We start from the raw sequence: 23,530 nt of genomic DNA, 5'->3' as shown, positions 1-23,530 counted from the left end.
GACTTATACATTTTCTAAGTCCTTTTGCTAATATTACTTATACCAAAACATGTAATAGACAAATGCACCATTTGAAGACCCTCTGTGAAAACAGTACAGAAGTAAATACAGAATTTAAAACGTATCTTTCAGGACTTGGCATAGGTGAGTTTCGGGTATCCAAGTATATTAAGGTTTTAAAGCTGGGCTGAAAGCCCTGTAATAAGATGCCAGCGATAAAGAAGGAAGGAGGATATAGTAGGGCACTGCCCCTCTCTCTCCCAACCTGTTGTTGCATGCTATCTGTCATCTGGCTGGGATAAGACTGTTACAGTTTTCTCTCATTCAGGACAAGTAAGGAAGTTTAAAAATATACATGATCACAAAAGTATGGGCCGTTATGATGCCCATATTTACCACTTGCCACTTTTATTAGGCAATTGTTTAAAAACTACAGAAGGCAAGCTATAAACTTAGGCTGATATTTTAACCACCTAAAATCAGCTTTTGCAAAAAGGGATATTATTCTGTGCAATAAGCGCTTCACAACTGCAAGTAAAACTGCAAGTTACTTATTCAACACTTTTGCTTTAGGGTACTGAAATTGTAACAAAAAGAGATTAAACTTGACATATGATAACTGTATGAAAACATTTTTGATCTAATTTTATCAGCAGTAAGAAATGTGGCAACTTTTCTTTAAATTAAAACTACTGGATAATTTGATGCACTTTAGATTTTTTTAATATACTGTCAAAATTAAAAACTCTATTTTACTGAAGTACATGATGTGATAATTCCTGAACTTCCAGTTGAAGACAATATTTTCCAACCTTTGGCTCCTCTATAAAAACTTTTTAAGACAGTGATGCAACATAACATGGTCAAAATGAAATACATGCAAAATTTTGCATATATCAATGAGTGAGTCAAAATAGGTCAACTTTATGGCCCTTTTCTCTGTGTTTGCATCATGCGCTTATCTTGTGACATACTGTCCCACAGCTGAATGTAATATGGAGTGATTGCCTCTGCAGATGAATTAACCTCCCATCAGGTGACCGCAAAGGAGTCACTGCAGAGAATAATGTAGTTAACGGAGTATGGGAAAAAATCAGGTAAAAAAGCAGATAGAAGCATGATAAATTTTCAGATTCATTCAAACGGGATCGTGACGAGTTATCAGATGCTGGTTGAACAGATAGTCACATGGAAGATGAGTCACTGTGTTAATATGAGGTGTTGAAATCCTATGACGATAGATATGTGAGGTTGGCAACAAAAGATCCAGATATAAAATGTGTCACAACCCGCTCCACCCTTTTCCTTGTTTCTATCAAAACATCAGTTGTTTCTGTCTTTAGAGTGGTAATCTCTTAAACTCTTGGACTTCATCGACTCAAACCATGCGTTTAAAACGGGTGTGCCCTGCCATTGGAAAGAAGAACTGCAATTAAATTACAAGTTATATTGTATCCTTCCAGTGCAGCCAGAGGAAATTGCAATAATTAGAGATTCAACCTTCAAAGTAATCAAACTGGCTGAAATGAGCTGGAAAATGAAGATTACAGCTAGTTGTGAAGGATACATTTACTTCTCAGGAACATAAATCATTCACAGCTATCGTGACAAATCATTTCCAAGAGTTGTAAGTTGCAAAAAAAAAAATGTTTGAAACTTCTTCATGGGTTTGGTTTTGTGACACACCTTTAGCCAAAAGCATAAGTCATAAATGTAAAGTGTCTTTGTTTCTAGGGAATGACTGGATGCATATCAGCTTTATCAGCTTTATTAGGATGTTTGTTTTAACTTGGTGACTACAACCAAGCAGAATCCACCTGTTGCCCTGTCAGCCAACATTCCCTGATTTCTCAAACTTATATGATTAATCATAACAAGTCTTTTGATGACTCACTCAAGTGGACTCAGCTGAAGCGTCGATCTGCATGCTTACAGGGTGAATGCTTCTCACTTTAAATCCAGTTAAAAACTTTCAACACAGGCCAGTGTGTGCTAGGGAGCTTTTTTTAAAAAGCTATATATAAAAAAAGCTCTATAAAAATATAGAAAACGTGTTGTTAAAAATACAAGGAACAAATATGTAGTCATATTTGGTAAACCTGAAAATTTGCAAAAAGTGCATTTATTTCACATCTGATATCCACAATAATAAGTAGAAATTTCTCTTTTTAATTTAAATTAATCATTATGATATTCCATTGACTTCCTTTAAATCCAGACTCAAAATCCCTTTGTTTAGAAACATAATAAATAAGACATTAATAAACATTCTGATATGTAATAATGCCACCAGACAAAATGTTATGCTTCAATTGTTGATTGTGTTTCATGACTTTGTATGTTTGTGTGATTTTATGATGTAAAGCACTTTGAGCTGCCTTTATGCTGATATTTGCTATACAAATAAACTTGATATGTATATAGTTTTTATCTAATCCTATACAGTCATATTAATAAGATGAACCTAAAAGTACCCTTTGAAGGAAACAAGCTATAAGGACATATTAAGCACAAGTTTAATTAAACCCAAATTTTCTATTTAATATATTTTAAATATCCCATGTAAGGTTTTAATTCTAAATGGTATTTTTTCATTAGCTGTAGGTGAAAATAAATCCTCATAATTAACAGAAATAAAGGCTTTCAAACATCCATCTATGTGTAATTAGTCTTTATAATATGTTTCACTTTGTGATAAGTTCCTAAAATAATTGGGCTTTTCAGTAATATTTCAGTTATTGAATACGTCCCCCTCATCCATTGGATGGATGGAAGTGAGCGACATCAAGCTCAAGGAAATGGAAATGTAGGAGAAAAGTAACTCAGTTATATGATGGCAGACATTTTCAGTTTATCGTGTGTTTTCTAGTGAACTTTTTTTTTTCTAACATAATCACAACCGGGAAGAAACGCTTCTACTGTGTAAAGAGAGGAAAGTTGGAAAAGCAGAAGCTTTGATGAAAAGAAATTAACAGAACAGAAGCAATGCTGGTATTTTGAATTGTATCTGAAATTATATTATTAATAAATGTATAATTTCCCCTTTCACTAATATAAATATTTTATTTGAAAAAAGTCACATTAATATGAGAGAGTTTTTTTTTTTTTTTTAAACTAACAGCCCTTTTCCGACTACCGGGTGTGACGCTTACCGGAAGTGACGACAGTGAATGTTTAACTTCTTAGCCATTTAAAATTAATTTCGCAATTTCTTGGAGCTCCAACTCCATGGAGGGCGTATACAGTTGGAGTTTCTGACTGAATGAAGTTGCTGGAGGTAACAGAGGATGCGTTTGACCTCCCGCCTCGTGATGCTCTCGGTTCTTGGCGTGTTGCGGAGCGGTTGAGCGGCAGTCAGGAGCAGTTAGCTGCCCGTTAGCTCGGTGCCGCTGCGGGGTGGGAGGGAAGAAGCTGTTTCTGTCAGCTACCTGCCGGAGAAGTGCTGTTCACAAGAAGAGAGGCAAACTTTCCGGAGAAACTTTGAGAAACGCTCCCTTTCGTCTGCTGCTGGGATTGTGTACTGATTTTTTGAAACTGCGACTGAGTTTGTTTACATCGCGATGGCGCATATGCTCCAACAGAGGCAGAGGAAAGTAGCCAACAGCAGCTATCTTGGCTAAGTGGTGAGAAATACTTGAACCGCTGAGAGGCTGGGCCCGCCTCAGACTAGAGTACCGGTGGTTGCTGCTCAGACAGAAGTTTGACAAGGGCCTGTTTACTACTTCGCTGCCCGGATACAAGGAAGGCCGACATACACTGGGACCACACACCCTGAGCCTTCTCTACGGGGCCCGGCCTTGGGGGTTTGTACACTTTTTCTGGACAGCAGATTGAAAGATGAACTCTGAGGAAATGTGCTGTGACGGTACGTGCCTTTATCCCATGCTTCAGCTGTGAACTGCTTCGCAACACGTTAGTGCAGCACTCTGTTTCCTCTGGGCAACCCGAATCTCTAACGATGTCGAAAATAACAGGAAAGAAGAGAAGTTGCTTCGAGATTACGAGTGTAACTCCGGCTCAGAAAAGTGAGCCGGAGGCGGGCGGGATCGTTGTTGGGGACGGTAGCGAGCGACTGGACGATCCGCAGGAACCCAGGACTGATCCCAGGTCGCCGGGGGGGTGTGACCGGATCTCACCAGTCGATACTTTGAACAACTGCTTTGGGGAGAATCAGGAGGGCCAGCTGCCTTTTACAAGCCCTTTTATCGGGGGGATCTCTATGAAATCTACATCCAGTGGTCGTAACACCCCACATAATGTAGGGGGGAGTGTGCCTTTTGTCCCCAGCTCCCACATAGTAACCAGTGCTACAGCTGTTATTACCAGCATGAGCCACACAGCGCCCAGCAACAGTTGTAGTTCTCGATTTAGAGTCATTAAACTCGACCATAGTAATGGAGAGCCCTTCAGACGGGGCAGGTGGACTTGTACTGAGTTTTATGTGAAAGAATCGGATTCAGGAGTTCATCGGACTGTGGACAGCCTGAAGTCCTCTCCATCCGTCGATCACAGTGTGGACAGAGACAGTGGGCTAGGAGCAACTTGTAATTCTATTGTCGGTAGCAGTGCTTTTCCTGCACAGGCTCTGGAGAACTCCACAGATGGTGGCTACTCTGTCTCCACTGGACTCCACACCCACTCTCAGGCTCCAGAGTCTCTGCAGCAGGGCTACAGTTTGTCTCCTCAGATTGGGAGTGGAGCAAGTGCCTTCCAGCCCACGGGGTATGCAGCAGCAGCATCACAGCAATCCAAACAGGCTCAGGTAACCATGTCCCCTGGTACCCCCCAGACTTTCATACCTGACAGCCTCAATGGTGTGCACCATGGTGCCATCATACCTCCTGCTTCGCTTCCCCAGCAGTTTGTCTATTCTCCCCTTCCTAGCCAGCAACACTTTGGGTCAAGCACCCAGAATCTTCCTATTACGTCCTCCTCCATAGGCTCCACCAGTCAGGTATCATCACCTCAGTTCACCCTTGCTGGTCCAGGAGCACAAGGGCCCAATGGAGATCTGAGTTTCATGCATCAGGTGGCCAATGCATCAGTCATGGCCCCTGTAATTTCAGGAAGCACACAACAGCAGCCTTCCGGGGGTGCGGGCAGCGCCCCTGCACCATCCACGACCACCGTCTCTATCCACAGCGGTGTCCAGAACGTGCCTGCCACAGTGCCAAATACGACCAGCGTACCTCCAGGTGTGTCCAGTCAGGCGCCTGGTGTAGTGGGACTCATCCAGCTGCAGGGAGCGTACGGAGGAGTCGTTAATCCGGCGGAGGATGGTTGGAAGATGACCGAAGCCCTACCTCAGCAGAGTGTTGGTGTGGGGGCAGTGAAAGACCATGTGCAGTCTCCTATTGGCGAGGGCCTCAGCTTGACCAGTCCGGCTGTCAACAGCTTTTTCGGCATCCAGATTACAATGAATGAGGATGGAGACGGGTAAGAGGTTATAAATCCAGTTGATGGTTTATTTTCCATGTCAATCATCCGTGTTTTTCCCTGTAGGCAATCAGTAATACAGTACGCCTTTATTTCCTTGTGTCAGGGGAAAATTATACCACTTGAACTTATTATTTATAGAATAAAGTATTGAATTGAAGTTTGCCCTTAAACTGAAGGTCTCAGTTTTACTCTATAGCACTAAATACTGTGGAAAATGCCTCTTACTTGAACTTAGTTTACATGAGGCGTTTTATTACTACTATATTTTGCCAATAATGGGGAATTTAAATACTAGGTAGGCATAAGTCAGTATGAGATTCTCATTTTGTGATAACCTTGAATAAAAATACCTCAGTATCATGATAATTACACAAAATTTTAAAGCAAAATGTGTAACATTATCATAGTTTATTTAAAACTAGTAGAGTAACAATTTTTACTTCTGCTGCTTAAACAGCCTCACATGGATTATTACAGTAATAAAAATGCTATCTATATTATTGTTTTGATACATTGACATAAGTAAATAAATTAAATATGAATGTGCTACATTTATTTGTAGTTTTTGCAGAATGTTTTGAATGTTATACCTTTTTGCTGTTTGGCTGTTCTCAGAGTTATTGCAGGTCCGCCTACTCAGCTATTGGTTGATTGGCAGACTTGCAGCTCGTAGTTTGTTTGCTGTAAAAAAAAAAAAAGAAAAAAGAAACGTTAGCTGAGTGATTTAGCTATATAATGAATTGATTTTGTTTCTAGGTCTTGAATATGTGTCTGTTGTGACCTGTAAGATTTCTTTCCAAACAATTCTAGTCTGTAAATGAGAACTGCAGGCAGCTGCGTTCTTTCAGCCAGCTAACTAGCAGTGTGAAGCAACAAGTGGGGGAGGGGTAAAGCAGATTTACTTTCTGCTACATCCAGCCAGAGAAAACCGAATACTTTCTCTGAACTCTCATTGAGACGAATTTAAACCGTAAAAAGGGTGTGACGGTAGATTTCAGCAGCTTGTGTGCCTAAACTGAATGGTAATTTCTCTCTTTATGCTACTCTACCAGTGTGTTTGGGGCTTCTGGGTATTAAAAATCCCCTGTATATGCTACAAGACAACCTGTGCTTTGCTACTGGGATTGAAGTAAGTGCCAATCATAAAGAGGTTGGCTTCTATTCTGTGCTCTGTTTGGGGAAAGACAGCCTGTGTGTTTACTCTGGGCACCTTTCCCAACCTCCTAACTTTAAACCCTATAAATACAGACTCTCCTATAGGACTCCTGTAATGTACACACTCTATTTAGGACTGATTGGAGCTTGTGCTGACATGTTGCAACACTCTGGCTGCGAGCTGTGCTGCCGCCGAGGTGATGCTTGGGCCAAGAATAACCTAAAATGAGGGCTGGCGTCCACACACGTGCATCGTCTGTCTTGTGGAGGCCTCTGTGTTTGTCTGTGTGCTTTGTTCTGGACTTGTTATGAATGATCCAGTCAGTGTGTGGGATATAATTTGTGTTTTAATATGTGATGCTGAGTTGGGATTTTTATGGTCTTTAGAACACCGAGTTAATTATTATTTACAAAGATCTTTGTCCAAGCAGCATCAGTTTGGCTTTATCTTGATTATGTGGAAAACATCGCTGAGTTTGATTTAAATAGTAACAGCTGTTATCAATTTAGTTGTCATTCATCTGTTTTAATGCATGAAAGGCAGAGATATCAGTAGGTGTATGTGGGAACTGGAGAGATCCTGGCAGGACGGGGCATGTCGGAGAGAGGGACAGGATGGACATCTCTCTAACACACACTTGCTGCAACAATAGCTGGCACGTAATCCGCTCCGTAGCAGCAGTGACATGGCCAGACTGAACCAGCAGGATGCTGACTGCCTTCTGCTCTGGCTCTCTGAAGGAGCCCAGAAGGAGCTGTCAGCTTTGAAGCATAAGCTTAACGTAGTGTTGACTCGTGCTCCACCTTTGAGGAGTTTTGCTTCTTTCCTGCGAATTCCCTGTTTTTATATGAGATTGTAAATTGGCTTTACTTAAAACTATGCACTTAAGGGTTTATCTTGGCCTTAAATGTCCAGACAAAGCTGTGTAACCTGTCCAGGGCAAGCCAGCAAAACATAGCAGCCTCTATTCAACTGATCTGATCTGGCGCATCCTTTAGATCGCAGCAACATGAAACCCTTGGGTACATTGTTTATAGAGGAGGTTTTTGAACCAATTGTCCTTTTAAAAGCTTATAAGCAGATAATATCTAATCTACAAAAGAGAACTTTGTTGGCATCTTCATTTAGTATAAATCCAGAATAATTTGATCCAGAGGCAGAAGCTTTCAAAAGAATATTTTTGTTTTTGCAAATGTCATTTTATTTTGCACATAAACCCATGACTACTTACACAAGAGATGGTGGGAGGCTGGACACCACCATGATCTTCCTGTTCTTAACACAACCTAATAATGGGGTATAAAGAGTCTCTCAGGTCAGAGTAATTGACTGATACAGAAGTAAATCAGTGTAAGAATCAAACATATGACAGAGGTTTAAGTGACACTGTTCTTTTCTGTTTGATGGGTATTCTGCCTGAAAATGCTTCACGTTATGTTCAAAGTACAGATTTACCACAAGAAGCTCATTGATGCCTCCTAAATAAAATAAATCATCAAGTTCTGTTTGATGTGGTTCAAAAAATGACTTTCACTTAAACTCTTTGGTGTTTTTGGAGAGGGGATTTTTAGAAAAATAAATCTATTAAACAGCAGTCCATTTAGTTCTAAACTCTACTTGGATTAGCTGCTAGTTTTGTCACCTGGTCTGGCTAAAACTTCAGAAAGGTGCAAAGAAAAGTATCTACTGTATGTCACATATTGACCGCTTAAAGCCTTTATAAGACCCTCATTCAAGAAGTCTTGACACTTCCCTTTAAAGCACTATGATGTTTCAATAATTATGTGGGCTGATTGTAAAGCTAAAACCAAAGAATAGATTTAACTATTCTGAATCTTGGTTTTGGGATGGACCAGGTTCAGTAGATGGGCATTTCTTTCTGCTGCAAATGAACTTTAAAGCCCGTCATGAAACTTTTGGCTGTTCTAAATCTCAGAAACATTTATTCACTTAAATAACTGTTGGAATGTAACCCCTTTTTCATGAAGATATTTTTGTTCTAGTGTCCATTATCCTCTATTCTCCTTCCTACCTGGAATAGATGAAACTTTTCTAAGCATTTATCATCACTTATATATGCAACTGTAAAAAAAAAATGAGGAGGAGCTCCTTTTTAATAGTCTTGTCTAAACCCAGACATATGAAAATATTTAATTATCTACCTTAGTATGTCTTATCTTTTACTCACTCTGTTGCAGAAAGGATTGTTTTAGCTCCCTATGAAGAAATCCAGATGCTTTCATATCGTAAGCCACAAAACGTCCAGGGAGGTTTGTGGACCCAAAGGCAAATTGGCAGCCAGAACCACAATTTTAACTGTTTTCAGCTGTAATTAAAACGCCTTGTTCACTCATAACTTTCCTGTAAATGTTTTTGACGACCAAACATATTTCAAACAACACACCCATACATGACTTGACTGGGATTTTTAAAATTTTCTCCTCTTGGCAGCGGGACCATTGTTCTGTGTACAAACTCGGTCTCCCTGAGGAATCTGCTCCGAGCTTCATTGTTCTGTTTTGAATTAGAGTTCATCACAAAGTGGAACAAGGCTTTGTGGGGGTGGAGCTGAGAGATAACAATGATTTCCCTTCAGCTTGAAATGGTTTGGGTTTAGGCTCAGTGCCCCTCATCTTTGCCAAGTGGAGTGATGAAGCTCCCCCAGGGACAAATTGGTTCCCATTAATCGGAGCACTCGGCCTTTGCTGTAATTCCTTTTCCCTGGGTAGACCACCTCTCACTTTACTGTCTGAGCGTGGATTGATAGTGATTACTTCATAGCTCAATACATTTACTCAAGTGAATCAACAGTGGTGGCTGAGTTACACAACAGAGTAAATGTTATGTGGAAGCAACTTTTTCTTGATGGGTTTTCATTTGTTTGTGAAGAGCGGAGCACACTTCATCGAACAACTTATTTTGTGACACTTGTATGTTTTCATATCATCAAACAACCATGAGTTGTAGACTAATTATGGTTTATTCAGGGAGAAAAGAAATCTATCAAACCCAACTTGCCTCTTCAACATAGCTGCTTGTTGCCTTTTTTAAGCCCCTTCTTGATGGTCAAGTCTCACTCTAGCCGGTTAATGTCTGGTTGGGTTCTAGCCAAGTTAGGTGTGTCTCTATTGTCAGTCTGTTCCTCACTATTGTGGGTGTGAATAAGGGCAGGAAAGTGGGAGTGTAAGCAGGCCGTGAGCACAGAGAGGCTGTGGTCGAATCTCCAATGATGTCATTTGCAACAACACTCGGCAATGAAGAGTCTAAAGTTTGTGTTTTTATGGACTCAATTAAACCCAGAAATTTCATTTAAAAAAACAAACAAAAAAACAAAATACCTAAAGTGTTAAGTAGTGAACATTATAGCTTAAAAGGATGTGCATTTCATCTTCCCATCGGTATGTCTTCATGGATGTCTTCAATAAACCTAAAAAACCCCCCGTGGATCATTGACCTTCATTTCAGTTTGACATTCCACGGGGGATGTCAGAGTTTCTACATTTTGTCTTATATTTTCCTTTTTATATTTTTCTTGAAGCATTTTGACTAATTTTTATCCTCTGACCTTTTTCTTTGATTGAAGTTCTAAGTGTCCCCAGCGACAATGATGGAAAAAATAATTACCGTGAGCTTAAGCGTGACATATTCGGAGCTGTAGTAGCACGTGAATATCATGCTGTTGTGATTGTCTGGTAACTTACCCGTATAATTGCACGCACCTGTAGGCTAAGTCATCTTTCACGTTACCGTGCCTCACGTGTACACATGGCCCGTGTGCTGATGCTCATTTGTGGTGAATACTCCGGGCAAGTTTTGGGGGCATCATTAAGAAAAAAAACATTTGCTTAATGTAAAGTTTGTTTAATATGCAAAAACTTTCCTAGACTTGCCATGGGCTGACTGAGAGTTTCGCAATATGATTTACTGAAGCAAAGAAAAAAAATCCATTTGAGCTGAAGTTGACCTTGTATGTAAGGAAAATGATTGTGTTCTTTTATTTAGCCAACTCGTCAGCAGTGCAAAGCAACAGGTTGGGGAGGGGAATGGTTCTGTTACTCAAACCTCCATGTTAGCTGGGAACATCTCTGTTCCCTCCATACCTTTTTCTGGGATCTCAGTTGGAGGGATTTTGAGGCATAGGAACAATGTGATGGAAAATATTTGCTCTTTTGGAAATGGAGTTTTTTGAAACCTTCATGTACCTTGATATCAGTAACCACGCTTGTGCGTAGTATGGGTCATTTTTACTGTAATTTTCATGAATCATCAATAAATGTAACCAAATCATTCTCAAGCCTAATACTAACCACATGAAGCTGGCAGCAAACTCTTTGTGGTTTGTGATGCATTGAGATATACTGATGGACTTTCTGTTTCCTTTGTGATTCCTGTTTGTGATGCGATCACATGTTGTCTGTTATCCATGTGGCCCCTTCACACATGGGTAGTTTTTGCAGATGCTTGATGAAATCTACCTGAATGCTTCAAGAATGCAATGAATTTCCCGTTTTCCCTCACAAATAGGGTTTCGCATGCACTACAATGTGAAAAATGACTGAGGTTTTGGTGTTTTCCGTATGTCGCTGACATTGTATTTATGAATTGTGGGCAGGGTAGGTAGCATAATTTGGCTAAAAGTGAAAGAATTTATAAATATAGCACAATGAGGCTCCAGGAAAGCATCTTTAGAGTGGAATATATTAAAAAGAAGCATTTTCTGTGAACACTAGAGGACTTATTGCCCCTAGGCAGAAATGAATGGACTCTGCCTTTATTTGAACTGTATGAATGAGCAAAGATGAGCAAGAGTAACATTAAAAGAGCTTTATCTATGCAGCGATACAGTGTAATCCAGGAAAAAAAAGGCATATGTATCTCCCTGAAAAAGATTGATAACAGCTGTACAGTCAGAAGCATGTAGATAGAAATATTACCTCTCTTATCACCAGTGAGTCAGTTACCGTGGGTCAACAATATTAACAAGCTGCCAAAACCTCCTGAGATTGATCAAATTGTCTGCATGTGATGTCACCGCCAAAAAGGGAAAACTTTGTTGCAGACAAAATAAAATGGTCTTCTCACACGCTTAAATGTCACACAAACGGCTAAGTGAAGGTGATTTATTGGGTTTATTCTTGTTAATAACCACCTTTGGACCAGTTCTTAAAACAATTTACACTTAATTCAATTCATAAAAGAAAAGTGGTTTTAACTCTGACACGAATCGTTTTAATGCAGCTGTCAAAAAAGAAAAAAAAAGAAAGAAAGAACAAGAACTTGATTGATTTGAGGATTAGTTGAAGTTTGGCAGCTGTCTTTATTGCAAACCTTTAATGATTCCTAGATCACAACACTCTGTATCACAGGTATTATTTAACCCGTCAGTCCAGCAGGTATGATTTGCTTTAATCTCTGCGAAAGAACATTTTGGTACATTTTGGCCTACTTGTAGCATGTTTTTCGCAATATCTACCAACCCTGTGGGAAGTACAGTTCGGAGTTGGATTGACATGACTTTGATGTTGTTCCCTAGGGATTAGTTTAAAGTTTCTGACATTGTGTGATTTGTTTTTGTCAGTGTTCCGCCCTACATTTAAAGCAAATGGAGATTTGTTTGAGAGGACACATTATACTGTACTGTCAAGCAAGGATTTCCGACCTCAAGTATCAGGTTGTGGTTGTAAGCAAGGTTTTTTTGATATATAATATTCTACATATACCAATATTTCTTTATAATTGATAAGGTTTGTTTTTAAATTTAGTAGCATATTTTAGTTTTTGTTAGATATGGTACATAAAATCAAATATATAAAAAAAAAAAACTAAAGCGTGATAGTAGTGCAAATTCAACATTCAGTGATTTATTTTCAAAGTAGCTACGCAGATTGTTTTGCTTCAGAAGATGTGATTAACTCAAAATTTAATTAAATAAAATATTGTTGTAACTCAATTTATTCGAGTTTCTTCACAGTTGTTGTAGATCACAGGTGTCAAATGCCAGTCCTCAAGGGCCGGTGTCCTGCAGTTTTTAGATGTGCCACAGGTACGAAACACTGAAATGAAATGGCTTAATTACTTCCTCCTTGTGTAGATCAGTTCTCCAGAACCTTGTTAATGACCTAGTTATCCTATTCAGGTGTGGTGCAGCAGAGTCACATTTAGTTACAGGACAGTGGCTCTCGAGGACTAGAGTTTGACACCTCTAGTCCTCTAGTTTTCTTCAGATGCTCTATAGCACCTGAAGAAACTCTACAAAGGAATGTAAATGCAGTTTTACTAAGATTACCCCTCCTACTGATCCACATGTTTTCATATAAACTGAGAACTTTTAAAATTAATCTTCAAAAACAAATACATTAATCCTAAAAAACCCCCCAAAACCCCAATAAGCATCAATATCAATTTACAACCAAAGGTTTAAAGTCTGCTTTTCTAATTGAAGCCCAATGCAGCAAAAGCTATTTTGATTTTGATTAGCATAAAACATTTAGACGCCGTTTCACCAGACTTCCTAAGCTAAGGTTTGCATTGTCACCGGCCCTTGAGGACTGGAGTTTGACACCCCTGTATGACTGTGGGCAAGAAGGAGCTCCTGCAGCTGTCTTTATTACAGCAGCTCTAATAGCCTCTGACCAAACATACTGTTGTTGTGTAGCAGTCTGATGAAGAGGATACTAATTATCATCCATAATGTTGTTAATTTTTAAACGAATCCTTCTTTGCACCATCATCTCTATAGGTTCCAGAACAGTCCCCATAACATAACCGATCTTAATAGATTTAACTGAAAGTTTATTTGGTTTGTATTTACTTCTGAAAGTAATCCAGAAGATAACTTCACTTGAAGGTGATAATTGTTGCTTATTTGGTTGTTTTCTCATTTCAGTGGCAGATATGTGCCCTGTTTTCAATTAATACACCTTGATGGGAGTATTAAGTTACTATTTTGGGGCAGCGACCTCTTAAATGACTATCTTATTAGAATACAAATTGTTTATTCCATTATTTTTCTCTCACAAAATGGGAGCCCATCTTTCTCTTGTTGTCTAAATATGAACACATGTTGCTGTGCACTTAGCCTCACATGGCTGAAAGATGATTTATACACCTTCTCCTTGTGTAAAACAGATATGAATTTGGCTGTTGGGAAATATTAGTGTGAAAAATACAGCCATGTGATGCTAAAGGAGCTCCCCTCATCATTCCTATGTAATTCAGTTCAAGATTATTTATATAACTCTAATTCAGTCCAATTATACATACATTCCAATTGATCCCATCCTTCAAACAATGCAGTTAAGTCCAGTTAAATATTCAAATTGTTTAAAAAACATTCTAAGGAAACCCAGCAAATTGCATTGTATTATTTTAAGCCTGTGGGGAAAAAAAAGAAGTGTCATAGAGAACATGAGTATAGTAGATTACTTGTGCAGCAGTATGATTCTGTTATAAAGTAAATTGAATATTTACTTGAGTCATCATTCAAGTAAATATTACCATTACTTGTTTGGTTGATTATGATTTGGTTCTGCTACATGTGAGCTCAAGGCAGCGGGTATCTTTGTACATTTATTTAATTTTTGGGGACATGTTTGTGGAACGCTTAATGGCTGTAACTGAATGATGATTCAGAGGAGGATCTGAGCCGACGCTTTTGTTTATTGGCCCAGAATCGCGGGGTCTGCCCCCCTTCTGCCGCCCTCTTATGTCCCTTAAAACGATTAACCCCTCACTCTCTCGGTTCCCGATGTTGTAGACAGTTTTCCATTCACATCATTGTCTTTCCTTTTTTTGTGAATAACAAAGCCGCTTTTCATTAGAAGCTTTAGTTTGTACTTGGACTTGGCACTTGGACTTGGCTTTAAACTTGTGGTTGGGGTTTAGGCGTTGAGCAGTCAGCAGCTTTATAAGTTCACCAGCTTTGGCTGCTGATAATTATGTCTCCTGGAACTGCCCTAGTATTGCTCATTTCTGGTTTTCAACTTTGTTTTTCATGCCTGCTATGACAACCGTGATTTTTCTAAAGGCAAAGGGCAGGACTTTCCTTTTTTTGATGGTTCCCTCCAAATGTCCTGTCCAGTCGTTACAAAATCTTTCCTTCTTCTTTTTTGGTTCCAAAATGTCCAGAAGTTAAAGAAAAACAGTTTGAATAAGTAGCCGTACACCCATCCAGATGATGTTGGGGTATTACTTCCATTCAGAGTGACTCTGTAGTGGCAAGTAAACAACTGTGATTCTTTTTCTCCATTAAGGCTATGTTTATTCATGCTGGAAAACGGTAATTAAATCAGTTAGGAATTGCATTGTTGTAAGAAGGAGGTCGGCAAGTGAAACATGTTGGTCTTTGTTCTCGTTCCAACGTGCTGTCAGTGCAGAACAGGTTAAACCTCTCATTACGAGTGGATATAGCACATGAAGTATGTGTGAAGATGCTCTGCAAGCAAAACAATATCTTGGCATCTTCTCATTACCAGACTGTTTGTTACAAGGAGTGTACTGAATGTAAGCATTATGCTATGTCCAAATTAATGCACAACTTTGGCTTTTCATTATAGCTATATTTCATTTAGTCAGATATAGCCATTCAATTAGTCCAATCAATTTGAACTTGTCGAATCAGGAGTATTTTTATGCAAGAATCATTGGTCATTAATTAAGGTTGCTTTCACTCTGTTTAATCAAACTGTAGTTAGTTTGCCTTGAGAGTCCACTTTGTTTGGGGACATGTGAATGTAAAATCGAACTTTGGTGCCGACCAAAAACTGCCACCTCTGGTTCGCTTAAAAACCAAGGTCTCTGTTTGGTTGAAGTGAACCGTGGTGCAGTTCAAATGCATATATGAATTGCAAATCGACCAGAGAGCGCTCCAAAAGTTGGAGGTGGACTATACAACAGGGTATTCTGGGTAAATACAACTGAAACAAAGGCTGAAGTCTAGTACTAGTGGGAGAGAACACCACTCCATTTTTCTTTACATCTCGTGTAGAAGAAAATCACTTCTTCACGTCTTCATCTGCAGTTAAAAAAAAATAATGTATTATTTTTTTGTGTCGTTTCCTTCCGTAGTTTATGGTGCAATGCCACCACAAGCGAAGATTATTGCTCGAAGGTTTTGGCTTGGTGACAGTGGAGTGTGAAAATAAATTGAACCAGCTGAACATGTAACATACAGTATGTTGTAATTTTGATTCCCGATCAAACCGAGCCTACTGAACTATCAGGTGTGAAAACACCACAAGTTTCCCAAAGATACTTAAATTCTGTGGCTTTGATTAAGTTAATGCAACTTTAATGATGTCTTAAAAATAAATGTGAGACAAGGAAGACTAAAAAATAGCCCAAAATAACAACATTTTTCCACACCAAAAAACTTTAAATGACAACTCTGTTGGCTCAATCACTTTTTAAAAATTTATTTATTTATTTATTTATGGTAGGTTAAGTTATTAATTTAGTTATTTTTTGAAACAGTAGGCAGCATGTTATGAGAACAAGGATGACCTATCCTGGGTGTAGATCAACTGATAAACTGAGTCAGTGTTGCATCATAAATGACTGCTTAGGTACAATATTCGGTAGGCTATTATATTTAATCTGGATTCAAATACTGCTTATTAATATGCACATATGAAGTTTTCTGGCTAATATGCAATCCTAGCCTAAATTATGGTTACACAACATATCAGCATTAACATTGGTATCTATTGATGTTGGTAATTTTTTGGTTTTAATAGTAGAACTGGGCCGATATTAATAACTAGTGTTTATTTTCTTTTTGGTTTCATTTGTGTGTTTGTTTTTGGGTGGAGGGACATGTGGCATTTGTTTGGTCATGTGACAGTGACATTGATACAACTCTGGATTGTTGGATGTTTAACTGAAGCAGAGTAGCGGCAGAGGTGTTTTCTTCACTGGATCCAAAGGGCTAGGAAATGCATATTTACACATTTTTATGTGAGGAAATAAAAAGTTAGCTCAGGCACCTGAGTGAGTGCTAATATTCAAACTGAATTAGTTTTTCATATACTTACATTCAATCACTGAAGCTCAATCTGATGACTCTTCAATATAGTTTTCAAAAGACTCAACAATTTAATATTCTGAAGTGTTATGCTCTGCCCCAACATGTGAAACATGCTGCATATGGTTTTGCCCAACATGATGGATATCTGGGAGGCCTAGGTGTCTGAAGATCTCAAGTCAATTTGCTGCTTTATGTGCAGATCATTGTCAGCTTGCTCAACTATAAAAGCAGAAGAAAACTTATTTTCTTTAGGTGAGTTAAGCAAAATTCAGTCAGGCTTACGTGAATAAAGACTGAAGTCTGTGTCTAAAATAAGTCAGTTCTTTTTTTTTTTTTATCAACGAAGGTCCGTCAAAGGCCACTTCCTCGGAAATCTGTCTTCACTTTTTTGATCATCTGCCCTACTCATTGCTTTACCGTTAAGCAGATATTTTGATACAGGATTAAGGAAGTGAAAAAGAAAGAGGCCATTTTATGTCTGTTAATAGACTGCTACTTTGCAAGAGTTGAATGCCACAGTTAGAGCAAATTTTCCATGTCACATTCTTTTTTGCCATTTTCTGTGAAACAGCAATAGAGATCTGTGAAAGGCATTTTAGATGTTCTTTGTTGTAGTACTGAAATGACTGAGCCGTTTTGAGTGGAAGAAGATTTTAAAGGCCGACCACATATCGGGGTTTTGCCCTTAGGAATGAAATTGTGTCGACTGGAAGTCTGTGGCATATACCGTAAATGTCTTTAACTCTAAAAATGTCGAGCAGATGCTGTTTCAAAATGTGAAGCTTTGTGTTAAGTTTGACTCAAATGGGGCTGAACAATGAGGTTTCAGAGCTTCAGGCCCTCCCAAAGTTCTGCATGTCTTCATTGTGAGTAATGAGGATGTGTGGAAAGCATGGCAGGCAGCTGCACTTGAGTCATGCATCCTCTCTCCGAATTTTCAATGAAGCCCATCGTCCAATCTGGTTCTCTGGCAGTTTTGACTCCTTGTATGCTTTCTGGCTCTCCTTGTGTGTTGTGGTATCAAACTGCTATGCTGGAGTTGAAAAGTTGATTTCAAGAGCTGCCTATGTACAGCTTTTTATCAGAAGGCATTTTTTCACTCAGCAGGCACCCTGCACTGGTGCAAAAAGATGTTCTTGTTAAGTCGCTGCTCTCTGCACTCTGATTGTGTAAACAGACCAAACATAGACAGCTGACCATTCAGTCACTATCTGTTTGCACACAACAAGGCAACACATACTTGTTTTAAAGTTTAAAAGTTGTCAGTCTTGGTTTTTAATTAGGATTACTTGAAAATCCATTGACCTACTTTTAAAAGCTGACTCTGGAGAGTTAGAAATATTTAACTAAATGGCTATAAATTAACAATGCTCATACATAACCTATTCTAACCTTTAGCTTGTAACATATTTTGCTGTAAAATAAACATGTTATTTATTCACTTATTTTTCTTTTTAACCACTAACCATTAATAAACTTATTACAATTTTTTTTTCTGTCATTGTATATTATTTTAACAATGAATTCTCAAACATGTCATGGCATCAATACATATTATATATATTTCTGGGACTGTTTTGCACTGCATTTTGAATGCTGTTAATCTGACGAGAAGTTATTGTGCAAACACAAACAACTGTCCAACTTTCTCCAATTCCTAAACCAAAAGGAAAACTTTGTAAAACCTTCAGATTTCCTCAGTTAACCATGTTATAAGATCTTAAGAAAATCTACCTCACAGGAGGCAAAAATAACAAGTGACCTGGGACTTTTGTAAGCTACTATATTTTACAGCTTTACTGAAATCGAAAGTATTTGAATATAAAACTCTAATTTATTATGTTAGGTTATATTTTATTATTTGCTAAGTATAAAGCTTATAATAAAAAAAGTTAACAGAATTGTAATTGAAGTAAAGACAGTTAAAACTTCCTAGGTTTTGTTCTTTGAAGAGACTCGAACATCCATGCAAGCAAATCAGATTGGCCCCTTGTAGTCAGTTGAAAACTGCCAGTTTTGTAAGAACCTCAGTTTCCCTCTTCGCTTTGATGTCTGCTTTTGTATTCTGTCAATCACTTCCCCTGTCGTCGTCTTCTTCTTTTGTTTGCCGAGTCAAGTTTGCCTGAAGTGTCTCCTCTTGTCAGCGTTGAACCACAGCGGGTCATTGTACATCCTCCCGTGCCTTACAACAAGCAGGTTTCTGAAAGGAAGCGGATGTGAGTCACTGTAGCGTGTAGACTGACAGCCATTTCTACACTGAAACAGCGGTGTCAAACAGATGGCACAAGCATATTTTTTGCTTTTACTTAATCAGGTCTTAATCATCATCATCATCATCGTTGTCTCCTTGTAAAACAGTGGGTCCATTTTGGTTGTTTCAAGGTAAAATGTCCAACTTAAACCATTATGTTGAAAGTTATGACTTTTTCATATAATTGAAAGCCCCAAAGGTGCTGGATTTCTGTAGCTTTTCAGTGTTTCAGGAGTTGATCAATACAATATAAACTGACTTTCTACTCATTACTTGAGGGAGGTGGGATCACCTGTTTATGCTGCTGAGTCACACTTTTCCGCCTCTTCATTTCTCATCCACTGTTTTAACTTGTCAGAATTATACAACACTCCTATCAGCTGAAGTGATCAAAATAGCGGAAAGATGAGGATCTACCAAAACAGTTTTTAATATAAAAAACATAACATTTTTCTTAAAAATCTAAACAAGTCACTTCATTGTGCTCAGGTTGTTTCATTTTTAGTGTTGCTGTTGACTGTCTGTTCTTCTAGTCCTTTGCTATCCTTAGCTTTGGCCCAGAACAAGGTCAACTAAAAACCTCCATACCAAACAATAGAAAATATTTCAGCCACCACATCCTGTGCTTGTCAATGAATGATCCCCACCAAGCAGACAGACAGCAGTTGGGATTAGGAAGGGTAACACATTGGCATTTCAACACAAATCTGCTCATTGAAGCACTTATTCATTATGTAGGAGTTGCTGCAGTCTTCAATACTTGAAAAAAGGACATTTGTTCTTGGATTCCTTAAAACCCCCCCCAAAAAACCTTCATTGATCCCAAAGAGAAATTAATCACACAAAAAGAGTTCAACTTAAGCGCTCTCTTGAGATTAGCATTCAGGAATCTAATGACTAATTTGGATCAGAATAAGGCTTTTATTTCGGCCCTGATCTTGATTGGCAGCTGCCATTATGATGTCTTCACATCTAAATAGAGACATCATTTTACAAAACAAACCTTGTAGCAAATGTTCTGGTTGAATTAGCCTCCTTGCCATTTTGTACACCCATTTCATACCTGTGAATTACCGTTTCATTCTGTCACCATTCTTACCATTTTGTCAAACCTGTAAGCAAATTACCATGTTTGCTTACAGGCTTGACAGGGTTCTGGCAGAGTGAGAGTTGTCAGAGATGAGTTCATGCCAAAAAACTATTGATCAAGTGTGTGTTATGTAAACGCGTACGTCACAAATTATTGTTCATTCACATAGATGCATGCACTCACATCAGTCTCAAAGTGTTCACAGATTGGTCAGTGTATGCTCCATTTGGTTGGACAAAACACCGTAGAGAGTTAAAAAAAAAAAAAAAAAACAGAAAGAAGCCTTGGAATTATTTTACCATTTATAGGGAGAAGATGCAGTGCTTTGAACAAATGAAAACGATAAACACACAAGCAGCAAAGACATGAGAAATGATCCCATGTTCAGTTTTTTACATTTGTACTGCTTCAAAAGTGATTTACTTTGAGCAGCGTTAGTCTGTTATTCTAAAATAATTTGCAACTAAATTTGCAATTTGACAACCAGTTGAACATTAATGTCTGTAACTAGAGCTGGGAACTTTATTGTGCTAATTATAAGTAATTACACAGATTTTGATGTATTCAAATGTTTTTGAGCAATTAATTTCAATTAAAGTTTTTACATAAAAAGTCCCACACTGAAACTTTTGTAATGTGTTTCTGGTAGGCCCCTATATCTGACGCATAAGCAGCAACTGAAGACAACAGCAATGGATGACAAAGGTGCTTCTGTTAGGGTTTCTAAAGAAACACTTGAAAGGACTATTGTGTGCAAGTTGTGCAAAAGTGGCCTGTCACTGAAACTATTCAATCTAAAAATAGCATCTCAATGCAACACATGTTGTTGCAACAAATTGCTCCCAATGCTAATGTCAGCATCCACAGTTCACATTTCGAAAGTATTTTTTTCGTGAATCAGTAGGTTTTCCTGAAATATTTGAATACTGAGTGGATATAATAGCACTTTGCACCAATCTGCAGATTGAATAGCCTACATAACGGTTTAAAAACAAATATTGTTGTTGAGCTCATGTCAACAACATGTTGACATAGATGTTTTCTGCTAAATTCCTTATTCAGCTATTTATCAGAAAAAAAGGTTTTTGAATTGAAAATGTTGCTTATTTTGTCGATATATCGTTTTATTTAAAATGCAATTAATTACAGACCCTGCAATTAACTCGATTTGAGTTTAAGAATCCTAGTTCTGTATCACATTTCTTGTTGTTAGATTTCATTTATCTAACTTTTCCTCATTTTAATGTGTTTTCTTTGTGAGTCTTAATTTTCCACTACTAAGGAAAATGCACTCAAATTCAGAATTATTGCAAATTTCCCAAAGCATTTGTGCTTAGGCACCCTAATTGCTAGCATTGGGACTGAGTATCACTGTTATCATCACAATTCTGATCATTGTTTTTACAAAAACAGTATGGTAATTTACATATAAAAAATTGTTTTACAGTTATAATAATGTAATGTATATAATAACCTATTTCCACATTCTGAATTGCTATCTCATTGCTGTTTTGACTTTTTACCATAAATGTCTATAAGGAACCTTAACTATGGCTCCATGTAGCTGATAAAGACTCTGAGCATGGAAAGTTCACCATGGGGCAGTAAATGTAATGCCCTCACGATACACCCAGTGTGCAGCATGTGCTTGGTATGTAAGAGGAGTTAACTGTGATTTGTCACAGGAATCTGCTAGATATGATATGCAAAGTCATCTCATCTACACAGCAGCTGTTAAGTCTTAGTTTGGAGACCTTTGATCAATGTCTTGAGATAAACATTTGCATCAGCTGGTTACATTCCTTATGGACATGTGTATGGTTAACTTTAGTTTTGATTTTGGATTTGAGAATAGCTTCAGAATATATGTTTTTAATAGTTTAATCATTTTAAACAGTGTCTTGCTAAAGTCTGATTACATCAATGATCTGAACATTTCCTCAGAGTGTAAAGTGTAACTGATTTGCTTATGTCTTGTGTATTTCTTGGCTGTTACTGTATGTGCTCATTAGCTTCCCGGCCTGCCCACTTAACCCCAACAGAGGCGCTGGCATGTGACAGGCCAGTCTTGCTGGAGAGCAGCTGACGAGCTCTGACAACAGTGCTGCCCATCTGTGTGGCAAAGTTCACTAGGCTGCTGTCATGCCTCAGGAACCAATTCTACACCTTATTTAAGCAAAGAAGTAAACAAGATTGAGCCTTGTGAAATGAAGTGAAGCAGATAGTTGGTGTTCCTGTGTAGCTTAGCATGAATGTTTGCCCCACAGCTGACTGAGCCTCCTGAGAGGGAATATCCTGACTCATCTGTGCTCATGGTAACAATTATGTGTAAGTTGAGCAGAAATTAACAACCTCTGCTTCCGAGAATGCTCGTATCAGTGTGACATATTTTCACTTATCTTTTTCTGACTTTACATGGTTGTTGTCAGCCCCTGCAGAGACGTCGTGGCCTGCCACAGCTGAAGCCTGAGCTATGCTCTTATTTACTCAGGGTTTGTAAGTTTAGTCACAGACTGCTCCAACAAGCTGCTCTTTATTTCCTGAATACTGAGGCCTTCGATATGAGAGTGGGTGGGGTGTGTGCTGTCAGTGTTGGTTAGTTGCACAGCTGGGGCCTTGCCTGAGTTGGTTATGACTGCAGGCTTTGCCCCATGCAGAGAATCAAGTCCATGTTTGCCACTGAGCTTTTCCCAACCCCCCCACTCCCACAGCCTCTCCTAATCGCCTCGTTATGAGAATCAAGCACTTTGCTGGGTCACATCTTTTCCCAAAGTCTATTTTAGTCGGCGCTCAGGCCCGAATTGCTTCTCAGCCAAAAAACTCAACAAATGTAACTTCTGCGATCAAAAATAGAGGAGAGTTTTCAGAGCACGATCTCTACACGTGTTTTTACATGCGTGGAGATCAACATCAAAGAGGTAGTTGCTGGAAAAACAAGTCCGGAGCAACAGCCTGTATGTCTGAACTCCGTTTTCATTGGGTTTGGTCCTTTGTGTCACTCTGCCTTGTCTTAAGACTCTGCTTACCTCTTTGGATGTTTGAAGGGCAGAACAGCATGATTGTAATCAGCCTTTGTGGTTTTAATATCATTGTATTGTGGGTCTGAATTGATCAAAAATAATGATGTTACATCTCCAGTGTATGACCTTTCAATGTCTAATCTTTGTTGAAAGAACAATGCCATTTTAGATTAAAGTATTTACAGTTGATTGCATTAACAGAGCATTTTTACATAGTAAAGATTTGTCTTGCTGTACTGATAAACACTGGCTGGTTAATCCAGTGTTGAGCACTCATCATGAGATAAGGAACAACAACAGCAATTTCAACACAACATTCCATTTATGTCTTTTTGTAGAATATCTTATTGACCTTTGTTTAGAAGTAGAGGAGTAATTATTCATCAGTCTGATAATACGCAATCCTGGACTTCGTAAGATCAGGGTTTCGGAATATTTTCTAATAAAACAAATGAGCCTTTTTTGTTTTTACAAACACCTTAAGGCATTCAAAAACCACAATTTGTGTTTTAAGGGATCTCTAATTGGTCATTCAGTTCTGGTTTGTCTA

The 23,530-nt window shown here is 38.5% G+C and overlaps 1 protein-coding gene across 1 annotated transcript in view; it reads left to right on the top strand.

Annotated features, from left to right (window-relative positions):
- The first annotated feature begins 3,170 nt into the window (after window positions 1-3,170).
- tsc22d2 (TSC22 domain family 2) overlaps window positions 3,171-23,530 on the top strand; it is a 37,432-nt gene continuing 17,072 nt past the window's right edge. Inside the window, exon 1 of the mRNA XM_028027477.1 lies at window positions 3,171-5,436. Coding sequence (XP_027883278.1) covers window positions 3,959-5,436 — 1,478 coding nt within the window. The 5' untranslated portion in view covers window positions 3,171-3,958. The remainder of the gene's footprint in view (window positions 5,437-23,530) is intronic.

The sequence above is a fragment of the Xiphophorus couchianus genome, chromosome 9 (genome assembly GCF_001444195.1).
Source record: "Xiphophorus couchianus chromosome 9, X_couchianus-1.0, whole genome shotgun sequence".
NCBI classification, from domain to species: domain Eukaryota; kingdom Metazoa; phylum Chordata; class Actinopteri; order Cyprinodontiformes; family Poeciliidae; genus Xiphophorus; species Xiphophorus couchianus.
This window is presented reverse-complemented; position numbering and strand designations above follow the sequence as displayed.